The sequence below is a fragment of the Theobroma cacao genome, chromosome 4 (genome assembly GCF_000208745.1).
Source record: "Theobroma cacao cultivar B97-61/B2 chromosome 4, Criollo_cocoa_genome_V2, whole genome shotgun sequence".
NCBI lineage: Eukaryota > Viridiplantae > Streptophyta > Magnoliopsida > Malvales > Malvaceae > Theobroma > Theobroma cacao.
Genome location: NC_030853.1, coordinates 359,179 through 373,248, shown reverse-complemented (window position 1 = coordinate 373,248; position 14,070 = coordinate 359,179). Strand labels below are relative to the sequence as shown.

At 34.0% G+C, this 14,070-nt stretch overlaps 3 protein-coding genes across 3 annotated transcripts; all 3 read left to right on the top strand.

Moving 5' to 3' along the window:
- LOC18600721 (WAT1-related protein At5g40240) lies at positions 130–2,791 on the top strand. The gene is made up of 7 exons (XM_007031340.2): positions 130–511; positions 624–689; positions 815–928; positions 1,397–1,640; positions 1,772–1,930; positions 2,011–2,159; positions 2,299–2,791. Exons 1-7 carry the CDS (start codon positions 321–323, stop codon positions 2,459–2,461), a joined length of 1,086 nt encoding a protein of 361 aa, XP_007031402.2. The 5' UTR covers positions 130–320; the 3' UTR covers positions 2,462–2,791.
- LOC108661533 (WAT1-related protein At5g40240-like) lies at positions 3,281–5,095 on the top strand. The gene is made up of 5 exons (XM_018118944.1): positions 3,281–3,340; positions 3,632–3,928; positions 4,044–4,202; positions 4,281–4,432; positions 4,578–5,095. The coding sequence occupies exons 1-5, from the start codon at positions 3,281–3,283 to the stop codon at positions 4,738–4,740; spliced, it is 831 nt and encodes a 276-aa protein (XP_017974433.1). The 3' UTR covers positions 4,741–5,095.
- LOC18600719 (WAT1-related protein At5g40240) lies at positions 11,357–13,913 on the top strand. Its single transcript, XM_007031337.2, has 7 exons — positions 11,357–11,641; positions 11,754–11,819; positions 11,945–12,058; positions 12,527–12,770; positions 12,894–13,052; positions 13,133–13,281; positions 13,421–13,913. Exons 1-7 carry the CDS (start codon positions 11,451–11,453, stop codon positions 13,581–13,583), a joined length of 1,086 nt encoding a protein of 361 aa, XP_007031399.2. The 5' UTR covers positions 11,357–11,450; the 3' UTR covers positions 13,584–13,913.

The following is a 14,070-nucleotide window of genomic DNA, read 5'->3' as shown; positions in this document are numbered from 1 at the left end:
TAAATCCAACCAGAGCAGGTGTAGGTGGAAAATAAGGAAACCAAAGTGTGAAAGTCGATATCATGACAAATATTCAAAGTCTTTGCTCGATTATACATTTTCTCAATTCAAGACCAACAGAGTACATAAGAAATAGAATGTGCCAACAACCTCACCACCAACCATAATTAAGAAGACAAGGAATATGATGTTGCCTTGAAAGTTTAATGCTACAAAATAAGAGATAAAAGATTCCCTTGTATAGCCTCTGATTTGGAGATAGGAGAGATCGTTTCTCCGTTTCAAACTAGTGAAAGGCAGGCGAGGGGGAAGAGAAGATCATGGCAAGATGGTCTTGTTACAACGATGTCCTGCCATTCACAGCTATGGTTGCATTAGAATCCGCCAACGTAGGCGTCAACATTCTATTCAAAGCAGCAACTTTGAAGGGGATGAGCTACTACATCTTCATCGCCTATTCTTATGCTGTTGGCACCGTTCTTTTCCTCCCTTTATCCTTCATCTTTCCCAGGTCTTTTCTTTTTTCTTTCTTATGTTTGCATATACATGCTGTCTTCCTGTCCAAATCCATTCAAATTTTTGTACTTTGATGATACATCTATGTTCGCTTTTGATGTCTGCAGTAGAGCAGTGCTTCCCCGGTTGAAGTTCCATGTTGTCTCTAGAATTTTCCTTCTTGGGCTTATTGGGTATTGAACTGAGCTGTAAATTTCTTTCTTTTTTCTATTTATGGGATGTGATCAGTTTCTGGTGCTTGAAAAGGATTAGAAGATACTAACAGAAAAACCAAGATCGCTTTTCCTTTTGCGAGCAGGTTTTCAGCTCAAATATGTGCATACAAGGGTATAGAATATAGCTCCCCAACTATGGCTTCTGCGGTCAGCAATCTCACACCAGCTATTACCTTCATGCTTGCCGTTCTCTCCAGGTTTCTTCCTTCTTCTCCTAGCAGTTCTTCATCATCTCAAACTCTACATTTTATCTTGCATACTAGTATGACGTCTCTCCTTTAAACTTCAACTAGCCTTGAAATTAAAATATATGTAGCCTTGAAATCATTCTCACAATGAAGATTACAAAAATAAAGGATGGACAGATAAATAATGGAGAAGTTGAGAATTAGAAACCAAAAGCTGATCACTCAATTTCATACCGAAATATTTAAAATCTTTTTTTGATAATTGTAGTTTAATTTGCCAAAAATCACAATTTCATGCTATGAAAGCTTTTGAATGTAGAAGTGACCATATGCAGAATATTTTACCTGGTCAGATATAGACAGTGACATAACATTACCAGCAAAAATTGTACAGAAGTTACTATTGTTTTGTCTCAGACTTGCTAGTATCCTGAGTCTTGTTTTTTCTCACTTTCCTTGGATACCATAACTAACAAGATTGGAAAGAGTAGCCTTGAGAAGCTCATCTAGTCAAGCTAAAGTCTTGGGGACCATAGCATCAATATCAGGTGCATTAGTAGTTGTTCTGTACAAGGGTCCCAAAGTTTTTTCCTCTCCACGTGGGACATCATCATCTGTTTTACTTGAATGGCCCCTGGAGTCACCAGAATCAAATTGGGTCATTGGTGGGATCTTACTCGCTGTTGCCTATCTTCTTTTCTCATTCTGGTACATTATTCAGGTAAAACATGTATATTTCCAGGGGACTCTGGTTCTTCTGGAGAACTATTTACTAGTATGCAAATTCCTCAGTTTAGAAAATTTTTAAGTTTTTAACATAGAACTAAACTTTAATTAGGTTGATCTTTCCAGGCCCAAGTTATGGTGATATACCCAGCTGAGATAATTGTAGCCTTCTTGTACAACTTATGTGGGACCATTGTCTCTGCACCAGTTTGCTTAATAGCAGAACCAAACTTGAGTTCTTGGAGGCTAAGGCCTAGTGTAGCAGTTATTGCGGTCCTATACTCAGTAAGAAATTTAGTGATCAAACTACACTTAAGGAGAAGACAATTGGTAGTATCTAAATGTGAGTTTCTCTATTTGTCAAGGGAATTTTCCAAACCTTTTCCTCTCTTGTGGTCATATGGGGCCTTCACTTGAAGGGGCCTGTCTACATTGTAATTTTCAAACCACTATCAATAGCCATTGCTGCTTTCATGAGTGCCGTTTTCCTAGGTGATTCTCTGCATGTGGGAAGGTACTAAAACTATCTTTGAATTTCATATTTTTCCTTTACCAGGATTGAGCAGAATCATTCAAAGGCAAATATTTTACTTTGGTCAGCCATTCCCTTTATAATCACAAATGATAAGCCTAGTTCAATCTTAATTTTGCAGTATTGTTGGAGCAGTTATCATATCTATGGGATTTTATGCTGTAATCTGGGGGAAGGCAAAAGAAGAACAAAGGATTCACGATGACTCTGGGATAAACAGCTTGAAGCCCTCGTCCAGTGGTAAGGTTCCTTTGTTGCAAAGCCATAAGCTGGAAGATACGTAGCTGTTAGAACTTTGAGATCATTTTGAAGATATTTTTAGAGGCAAAAGAGTTCCTTGAAATTTATGTACGTGACAGATGAAAAATACAGCTATGTCTGCCACAGACCTAGTGAAATGATATAGTCTTCTTTTGTGTAAGAGCCACGTGGCTTCCATATCCTAGGAAAACTCTAGGTAGATTATGTTGCATTAAAAAATCCCTCCCCGTTATGATGATGGCGTTATGTATATGCATTGTAATCTGGCTTTGAAATGTGAAAGTCTCAGTTCCCCTGTTATTTGCAAGGAAATATTAGACAGCCATTACTTTGATCAAAATAATATTCACTTACTCTGTTTTTCTAGTTCAGCTTAACCATTGGTTATGTTGTGTGCATCCGATTCCTACCAAAAAAATCCGACAGTAGCACAGAGATTGGATGGAAAATAGTAGTGGTCTTCAATGATTCATTTCAAGCTTTCTGAATCATTAAGTAATTTGTTCAATAAAAATGCAATGCAGAGACCAAAAGACTTAAAGGAGTTTCATAGAACTTGGAATAAGTCGGAGACAACGCATCATCTGTATTTGTTATCCTTTTGATTAAAAACGTCAAGTGTACACAGCAGCATACTTGAAGTGTGACGCCGACGATGAGATGATCACCATTTGACAGGAAAATCCAAGTTTCCGGATTTAGCAAATTGCTTATTGTGATGAAAGATTGCACTGTATGGAATGGTGGAATGATGGATTGTCTTAGTGTGAATGAAGCGTTAACAACGTCATCTATCTTAAGCAAAGACACCTGCCAATGCTCTCTTTCATTAATGAAAGACGATGTGGCATCAGACAATGATGGCTTGCCTTCTTGTCCGAAGCTTGCAGAACTTTAGCCCCGTTAGTTTTGTTACTCAATGTTTGTCTTTTCACTATTATGTTCTCCTGTGGTTTGAGAAGGCCCGCCAAATCCTGCTTTTGATCAGTTGACAGAAACCTATGCATTTTTAACCATCCCATCTTACAACTTTTTACAAGCAATATGATTTTTACAACTTTTTACAACTTCCCACCAATGATGAGACTAAAATAATCAGATTTTTAATTTCAGAATGGGAATGGATGGCCATTTGGAATTTAAGAAGTGGAAAGGTTTATGTAACATTTTCTATTGTTTCATGTTTATGTTAGTGCCTTCAGTCCCTTAATTTTTCTCTTTCCTTTCTCCCGTCTTTCCAAACCAGGATGGAGAAAGTAGCATTGAGAAGCTCAAGCACTCGAGCTAAAATCATTGGCACCATAGCATCAATGTCTGGTGTATCAGTAGTTGTTCTCTACGAGGGCCCCGAAGTTCTTTCTTCTTCACGTTGGTCATCATCATCTGTATTGCTTCAACAGCCTCTCGGATCATCCCAATCAAAGTGGGTGTTTGGTGGGCTCTTACTAGCCGAGTCATATCTTTTATCTTCATTCTGGTATGTCATTCAGGTAAAACTAGTTTGCTAGGCCCCCTGGTTCCTCCAGAAAACTGTTCAATTATAAGCATTTTCTAAGATAGAAAACTTTCGCATAAACTAAACTTGAATTGTTGATTGTTTTACAGTCCCAAATTATGAAGATATACCCAGAAGAGATGATTGTGACTTTCATCTACAACTTGTCTCTGACCATTTTATCTGTGCCAGTATGCTTTCTAGCAGAATCAAATATGAGTTCCTGGAGACCAACACCTAGTATAGTAGCTGCTTCTATCCTATACTCGGTAAGAAATTAGTATCAACGACAATTGTAAGGAGATAATTTGCACTATCTAAATGTTCCTTTTTCTTAATTTGTTTAGGGTCTTTTTGCATTAAACTTCAGCTGTGGTGTACACTCATGGGGTGTACGCTTGAAGGGGCCTGTGTATGTTGCAATATTCAAGCCATTGTCAATTGTCATTGCAGCCATTATGAGTGCCTTTTTCCTTGGTGATGCATTGTATCTTGGAAGGTATTAAAGCCATCTCTTTAAGTTGTGCAATATTACTAGTTATTAGGAGAGCCATTTCAAACATGCTGCAAACATCTGTACTTTTGGTTGGCCATTCCTTCTACAATCACTCTTTGACAAGCATAATTCAATGGTAATGTTGCAGTGTCATTGGAGCATTGATCTTATCAGCTGGGCTCTATGCTGTACTATGGGGAAAAGCACAAGAGGAAGAAATGACTCACTATGACTCTGGGTCAAGAAGCTTTGGACCCTTGTCAAGTTGTAAGGTCCCTTTGTTGCAAAGCCACAACGATGAAGAAATGTAGCTTATTGGCTCAATGCTTCTTCCCTCATCATTGGAATGCTATCCCTGCAGAAGAATGGGAATCAAAAGGTTTAATAAGTTTCTTAGATCAGAGTTGAGATTAATTTAGCTTGTTTCTTTTGGTTGAACCATTTCAGTTCATGGATTGACAAGCACAGCTTGGGGCAATAGCCTCTTCTGGTTAATGAATCAGTTGCACCTGCTAAGGAGAGAGGAAGGGCCCTCCAACAAGGAAGGATTTGTCTTCTTGAATACATGAAACAAGTTAGTTGAGAATTCTTATGTTTTAAAATATGTGTCTCTTTTTGGATTAATTTTTGGACAAAAGCATCACGTGGTGTTGAAACATAAACAAATGCCTTCGTATGGCTGGCAAATTGCATAAGAAATGTTTTATATACAAGCAATTGGTCTGTTGTGAGTTTTATTTATTTATTTATTTTTTATAAAAAAAACTATTAGCACACTATTATATATATTAGATTATATTTATTATGTTGGAATGAACTTCAATTTGGTACTTCAAAAGAGTTTGTAGAAAAAATTATATTGTATTAATCAACAGTATAAATGTATGGTTTTTACTAATAACAAAAAGATAAATTGATATTAATTGAATATAGTTATTTGCTTTGATTTCAATCACTAAAAGTTTCTAAATATATGGTTTTAAAACAATACTTAAGCAAAGAAGATAATAATTCTATTAAACATCTAGTAATTTTTTTCATTAAAAATATTGAAATACCCCATACTTTGATATGGTGATAAATAAAGTTGATCGAATGCAAATTGAGGTCAATTAAAATATTTAAAAGTGATAAAAGACGAAAGGAGTAGTTTAGGATAAAATATTCCGCAAGTGAGAAAATAACAATAAAATAATAATAATTTTATCGGAGGAGAATTTGTGAGATAAAAGGCGATTTGGAAGTCAAGTGAGGCGTAATAAGGTATTTTGGGTACCAAGGAGACAAGATAAAATTTTTAGAATAAAATAATATTTTATTAATGAAATAATCTTAAAATATTAATATTTAGCCGGATGTCGAAATCAGTCATCAAGAAGGATCATATGGTTGATCCAAGTGGGGGAGAAGATGACAAGCCCGACTCTATAAAAATATTTGTCATGACATACATGTGATGGATAGCATGTTTGCATGCTAAGAGAGTCCCAAAAAAAAAAATTTACAAAAGTCGGTATTGTACCTAGAGGTACAACAAAGTTGATTTAAACCTCGAACTAGATCAAATAGAGAATTTACGATGAAATTAAGAATTTTAAAGTCCCAGAATGGTTTAATATGGTGATTCGAAGTTCGAGGATCAATTTGAAGACAAACCGAACTTTTCGCTATCTAGGGGCAAAATGGTCATTTGCCAGCTAAGGACAAAATGGAAATTTTTAGAAAAGATTTTTGGCCCCATTTGACTTATTGGAGTAAGATTTGAGGTTTAGAAGTGAAAAATTTTAATTTCGGTATAATTTGGAGAAAAAGGGTAAAATGGTAATTTTGCCATCCGAAATCGAAAATTTAATTTTTGAAAGGATTTTGATCAAATTTAATTATTTGGAGTGTGAAATGAGTATGAGGAGTGCAAATTATGCATTATGGCAAATTTTCAATTTTTGGGGCAAAAATGTAATTTTTGAAAAGTTCGGGGGCAAAAGTGTAATTTTGAAAAATTTGCTCCACCAAAACTTTGGAAAAATCTGGAAATTTCACTTAAGACTTGGATAAGTCAAAGGGAATGCATGGTGGAAAAAGTAGGACAAATGGATGGCTAGAAAAAAAAATGAATTAATAAAATATTTAAAATATGAATAAAATAATATTATTTCATTAAACAATAAAAAAGGCATAAAAAAATCAGCCCACCCATTCTTCTTCTTCAACATTCGGCCAAGCAAGAAACAAGAGAGAGAAAGGAGAAAATAAAACCCTAGCTAAGAAATTTAAAGGGAAAATAGGTGGAAATTCAAAAATCAAGTGAAAAAAGGTAACATTTCTTAAATTTGTCTTGTGCTTTACCTTTCCCATGCATTTTCCATCATTTTTCATGGTTGAATCATGTGATTTGAGGATGATTTGAATTCTGGTCATATGGGTTTAGAGAGAGAAAGTTGTTAGATAAATTTGATTTTGAGCTATGTTAGTGTTTAGTGTTAGTTTAGCATGTTTATGAGTAAAACAACAAGAAAAATATTTATCTTCTCCATGAATTTCTCTAGGCCGAATCTAGCCAATGGTATGTGAGGATGAGGTTGACTTTATTTTAAGAGAATTGGGTGGAAAAATGATGAATTATGAGGTTGGAAATTAAATGGGAATTTTCGGTGCAATAAATTGAAATTTTTACCCACTAGGGGTAAAAGCGTAATTTATAGTCCGGACTGATAAATTGGACCAAATTCACAGTCATTGAGGTATTGTGGATATAATTGGATAATTGAAATTGAAATGGATGGAATTGGAGTCGAATTGGGGATTTTAGGAATTTACACCGTGTATAGGCGAGTTAGGTCGGACACCGCAATTAAGCGATTGTCTAGACATTTCAAATCCTATCTAGTGCATACGCATGGATAAGAGCCTGAAATAATTTATGATAAATTGACACAATTTATTGAATTTTGTGTCATGGATTATGGATAGGTGGTGAGTCAATTGTTTCGGGTAAGAGACTGCACCCGAGGGCGGAAGATAGGAGTATTTCTACTCCTAAAACTGTGAGTAAACTTATTATCGTCTTAATTATCTAGAGTAGTTTTATACAACTGTGTGATTTTATGAAAAATGGGTTTAAATGGTAAATTGCTATGTTTTAAGAGAAATTGTGATTTTATAAAATGATTTTATAAATTTTCTGAAAAATCGAATATTGGTTTTGAAAATAGAGTAATTGGAGACTGCCTGCTTGTGTTGTAAATTTATGGTTTTAAATTGAATGGCTTATGACAATATATGAGCATGAATGGCTAAACTGATTTTGGTGTCAGAATTATTTATATTGTGTATTCAGCCTTGAGAGGCTAGATTGCGATAAATTGCCATGCCATGCTAGAATGAATTTTATTGAATTGGTGGAGTATATATTAATTATTTACTGCAGAGGGGGTTCCGTGGACCAGCCTATTAGAGGGGCACGGTAAACTCCATTATATTATTACCTCGAACGGAGAGGCGCGTAGGGTATCTCCTGGGGTAAAGCTTAGGGTTCACTTCACGCCAAACCACCACGTGAAGGGGAACTCAGCCAACGCCAAGGAACGGCTGTATTTTTCTCAAACTAAAAATATATTTTAAGTGTATACAAAATTTTAACAGCCTTGGCGGACTCGGTTGGATGCCCTGCGCAAGGTATCACCGAGTATGAGTTTTGGCACGAGCCAAAGTTTTAAGAAATTCATAAGCCAAGTTGATTACTCGATTTATATGGATTGATTTTATTTGGTTGAAATGAACTGAAAGGTAATGAAATTACAGTATGATGACTTATTTTAATTGTCTCCATTTACTCGGCTTTAGATACTTTAGATGGTATCTGTTTACTCACTGGGATTATAAAATCTCACCCCTTCTTCCTATACATTTTTCAGGCTCAGGACAGTTTGTAGATAGTCGAGTAGGACGAGAACTAAGCTCGGAACTGCATTATAGAAAGTAAGAGTTCACAGTCTTACATCCTCTTGGTCAATTGGAGCCCACGTGTCATTGCAGATCAAAACTTATATTTTGGTTATCTGTATTTCTATTCATACAATTTTTACTTTACTTTCATGTGCGAAAAATTATTTACGAATATTTCTATAAAAATTTATTTTATGAGAAAATAGAATATTTTATTTATTATTTTTGAATAGTACTAGTTGTCAACAATTTGCTTTCAAATGAACGTTTTAGATACTTAATTGTTTTTAAATCATTAAATATATATTTTCTGCTTACCTACTACATTTTTAGCAAGTTTTGAGATTTTTGACGAAAAATTACGAAAATACCCCTGTGAGCCAGAAAATAATATTTTATTGTTCTTATTTAAAAATGACTTATGATTTTTTTGAAATGCGAGATTTAATAACTGTTGCTCACCGGGGAGATGCGAAAGTTGATGCTAAGCCTTGCGAGGTTTCAATCGACATTCGGGGTGAAGAATGTCTGTCGAGGCCTTGCGGCGGTTGTCACGGGCCCGATGGGGAGTTCCGGGTCGTGACAAATATATTGTTCAAACAAAATGAATAACATTTGTAATTTGGAAGTTTTCATTTTTGTTAGATGATGTATATCAACTTTCTAGATGCAAGATTTGTACTTAACTAAATATTAAGAGAATATAAACTGTTACACAAATATCAAATTTGTTTAACTATGGTGACAGTTTGCTTTTCCTTTTGCCATATACATTTGTTTCTATTTTTTGGTTTTTGTTGTTGTAGTATATTGTATTACTGAATTGCATGAATGTATGAGTTTTATTGGTAGAGAAAAAGATAAACTGGTATTAATTGAAGATAAATATTTGCTTTAATTTCAATTACCGTAAACATGCACTTACATATATAGTTGTAAAACAGTACTTTTTAAAAAAAGACAATAATCCTGTCAAAGATTATTATATATATAATAAAATATTAAAAAAATGAGAGAATATATAACTCGTGCTATTGGCAGATTAAGATAAACAATTATAAAATATAAAACAATGTTATAAAATATAGGACAATAGTATAATGTAAATATTCTATCAATATAAAATAGTTACTAATTTCTAGTAGTATCTATCTTTTATATATATAAAAAATGACTAAAGATTATCAAATTCAGTTTTGTTTATTCAATGATAACTGTGTGCTATAGATATTGAGAAATGAATAGATCTTTTTAATGCTTTTATTTTATTTAATGAATTTGATAGATATTTATTGAAATTTAAATATTCATATATAAAAGAGATGTTTAAATACCAAGTTCATACAAAATAAGAGAATATAGATAAAAAATAATAGTAAATTATAATTAATAAATATTAAATAAATCTATCCTCTAAACATTAAAAGTTAAAAATTATTATTTTCAAGTATTTTTTTATTGAAAGAAATAAAAGTAAAAGAACCTTTCAAATGTTAAAAATAATGTAGTTTTGACATAATAAGGTGTAAAAAAAATAAATTCAATTGAGAATGATAGATGTCGATCAATTGATTCAATCAGTTCTATTATTTTTATATATATTATAGATATCTTTTATATTCATATTTTTTTATTATTATTTTTATATTTTATTGTCAATTCACCAACTGGTGTTTGAGTAATTCGTGACATTAACTCAATAATAGACCTTATTATAGTTATTGACTTTATATAATACTATAGATTATTTAAAAAACTATAAGCTTCAAAATTGAAAAAATCATTACCGTATGTGGCACAAACTTTCATTGACTTGAAAAACAATGTATGCGCCTTCNTTTTAAATATTTTTTTTTTTTTTTTTTTTTTTTTTTTTTTTTTTTTTTTTTTTTTTTTTTTTTTTTTATTATTATTTTTATATTTTATTGTCAATTCACCAACTAGTGTTTGAATAATTCGTGACATTAACTAAATAATAGACTTTATTATAGTTATTGACTTTATATAATACTATAGATTATTTAAAAAACTATAAGCTTCAAAATTGAAAAAATCATTACCGTATGTGGCACAAACTTTCATTGACTTGAAAAACAATGTATGCGCCTTCACACATGCAAGTGAGTCTCAAATGTTTTTCAAGATATTTTATTTTTAAAATAAATTTTCTGAAAATATTAAAGTTATGAAATATCTTTAAACAAAAAACATATTTCAGAATTTTTTATGGCGAAGGTGTAAAAAACGTGCCTCCGAATCAGCTTCACGTTATTTTCAACTCAAAGAGAACTCCTGGAGGCGGCACGTTCAGCCACGCACCACCTTGGCGACGGCGTGTTGTTAAGATGGCGATCTCAAAGCTTGGACCTGATATGATGAGATGGGCCGACAGACAACAAAGCACTCAAGGGGGACACCGTAATTTGTTGTGGCAATGCTCTTTCCAACGATAGTCGGCTGGCAAAGCTAAGAAAGCATACAAAGCGTGTGATCAGTAGCTGGAGTGTCTTGCCTTAATTAGTCTTTATTAATGTATAAATTAATATTTTTTAAAAATTTTATTAATTAATTGAGATATTATTTAATTAATAAATTAATAATTATATTAATTTAAATTATATTTATTAATAAAATATTTATATTTTGAAATTAGAATATAACAAATAATAATTATTTATTATTAAAATTATATATCAGGACGAGCAACTTGGCTCGTGCACACCTGATGAAGTCAAGCTTTGGAGGAAAAGAAAAGATTATCCAACCAGAGCATGTGTAGGTGGAAAATAAGGGAACCAAAGTGTGCAAGTCGATATCATGCACAAATATTCAAAGTTTTGCTCGATTATACATAATCTCAATTCAAGACCAAACAGAGTCCATAAGAAATAGAATGTGCCAACAACCTCACTACCAACCATAATTAAAAAGACAAGGAATATCATGTTGCCTTGAAGGTTTAATGCGACAAAAGAAAAGATAAAAGATTCCCTAGTATAGCCTCTGATTTGGAGATAGGAGAGATCGTTTCTCCGTTTCAAACTAGTGAAAGGCAGGCGAGGGGGAAGAGAAGATCATGGCAAGATGGTCTTGTTACAACGATGTCCTGCCATTCACAGCTATGGTTGCATTAGAATCCGCCAACGTAGGCGTCAACATTCTATTCAAAGCAGCAACTTTGAAGGGGATGAGCTACTACATCTTCATCGCCTATTCTTATGCTGTTGGCACCATTCTTTTCCTCCCTTTATCCTTCATCTTTCCCAGGTCTTTTCTTTTGTCTTTCTTATGTTTACATATACATGCTGTCTTCGCGTCCAAATCCATTCAAATTTTTGCACTTGGATGATACATCTATGTTCGCTTTTGATGTCCGCAGTAGAGCAGTGCTTCCCCGGTTGAAGTTCCATGTTGTCTCTAGAATTTTCCTTCTTGGGCTTATTGGGTATTGAACTGAGCTGTAAATTTCTTTCTTTTTACTATTTATGGGATGTGATCAGTTTCTAGTGCTTGAAAAAGATTAGAAGATACTAACAGAAAAACCAAGATCGCTTTTCCTTTTGCGAGCAGGTTTTCAGCTCAAATATGTGCATACAAGGGTATAGAATATAGCTCCCCAACTATGGCTTCTGCGGTCAGCAATCTCACACCAGCTATTACCTTCATACTTGCCGTTCTCTCCAGGTTTCTTCCTTCTTCTCCTAGCAGTTCTTCATCATCTCAAACTCTACATTTTATCTTGCATACTAGTATGACATCTCTCCTTTAAACTTCAACTAGCCTTGAAATTAAAATATATGTACCCTTGAAATCATTCTCACAATGAAGATTACAAAAATAAAGGATGGACAGATAAATAATGGAGAAGTTGAGAATTAGAAACCAAAAGCTGATCACTCAATTTCATACAGAAATATTTAAAATCTTTTTTTGATAATTGTAGTTTAATTTGACAAAAATCACAATTTTATGCTATGAAAGCTTTTGAATGTAGAAGTGACCATATGCAGAATATTTTATCTGGTCAGATATAGACAGTGACATAACATTACCAGCAAAAATTGTACAGAAGTTACTATTGTTTTGTCTCAGACTTGCTGGTATCCTGAGTCTTGTTTTTTCTCACTTTCCTTGGATACCATGACTAACAAGATTGGAAAGAGTAGCCTTGAGAAGCTCATCTAGTCAAGCTAAAGTCTTGGGGACCATAGCATCAATATCAGGTGCATTAGTAGTTGTTCTCTACAAGGGTCCCAAAGTTTTTTCCTCTCCACGTGGGACATCATCATCTGTTTTACTTGAATGGCCCCTGGAGTCATCAGAATCAAATTGGGCCATTGGTGGGATCTTACTCGCTGTTGCCTATCTTCTTTTCTCATTCTGTTACATTATTCAGGTAAACCATGTATATTTCCAGGGGACCGTGGTTCTTCTGGAAAACTATTTACTCGTATGCAAATTCCTCACTTTAGAAAATTTTTAACATAGAACTAAACTTTAATTAGGTTGATCTTTCCAGGCCCAAGTTATGGTGATATACCCAGCTGAGATAATTGTAGCCTTCTTGTACAACTTATGTGGGACCATTATCTCTGCACCAGTTTGCCTAATAGCAGAACCAAACTTGAGTTCTTGGAGGCTAAGGCCTAGTGTAGCAGTTATTGCGGTCCTATACTCAGTAAGAAATTTAGTGATCAAACTACACTTAAGGAGAAGACAATTGGTAGTATCTAAATGTGAGTTTCTCTATTTGTCAAGGGAATTTTCCAAACCTTTTACTCTCTTGTGGTCATATGGGGCCTTCACTTGAAGGGGCCTGTCTACATTGTAATCTTCAAACCACTATCAATAGCCATTGCTGCTTTCATGAGTGCCGTTTTCCTAGGTGATTCTCTGCATGTGGGAAGGTACTAAAACTATGTTTTAATTTCATATTTTTCCTTTACCAGTATTGATTAGAATCATTCAAAGGCAAATATTTTACTTTGGTCAGCCATTCCCTTTATAATCACAAATGATAAGCCTAGTTCAATCTTAATTTTGCAGTATTGTTGGAGCAGTTATCATATCTATGGGATTTTATGCTGTAATCTGGGGGAAGGCAAAAGAAGAACAGAGGATTCACGATGACTCTGGAATAAACAGCTTGGAGCCCTCGTCCAGTGGTAAGGTTCCTTTGTTGCAAAGCCATAAGCTGGAAGATACGTAGCCGTTTGAACTTTGAGATCATTTTGAAGATATTTTTAGAGGCAAAAGAGTTCCTTGAAATTTATGTACGTGACAGATGAAAAATACAGCAATGTCTGCCACAGACCTAGTGAAATGATATAGTCTTCTTTTGTGTAAGAGCCACGTGGCTTCCATATCCTAGGAAAACTCTAGGTAGATTATGTTGCATTAAAAAATCCCTCCCCGTAATGATGATGGCGGTGTGTATATGTATTGTAATCTGGCTTTGAAATGTGAAAGTCTCAGTTCCCCTGTTATTTGCAAGGAAATATTAGACAGCCATTACTTTGATCAAAATAATATTCACTTACTCTGTTTTTCTAGTTCAGCTTAACCATTGGTCATGTTGTGTGCATCCGATTCCTACCAAAAAAATCCAACAGTAGCACAGAGATTGGGTGGAAAATAGTAGTAGTCTTCAATGATTCATTTCAAGCTTTCTGAATCATTAAGTAATTTGTTCAATA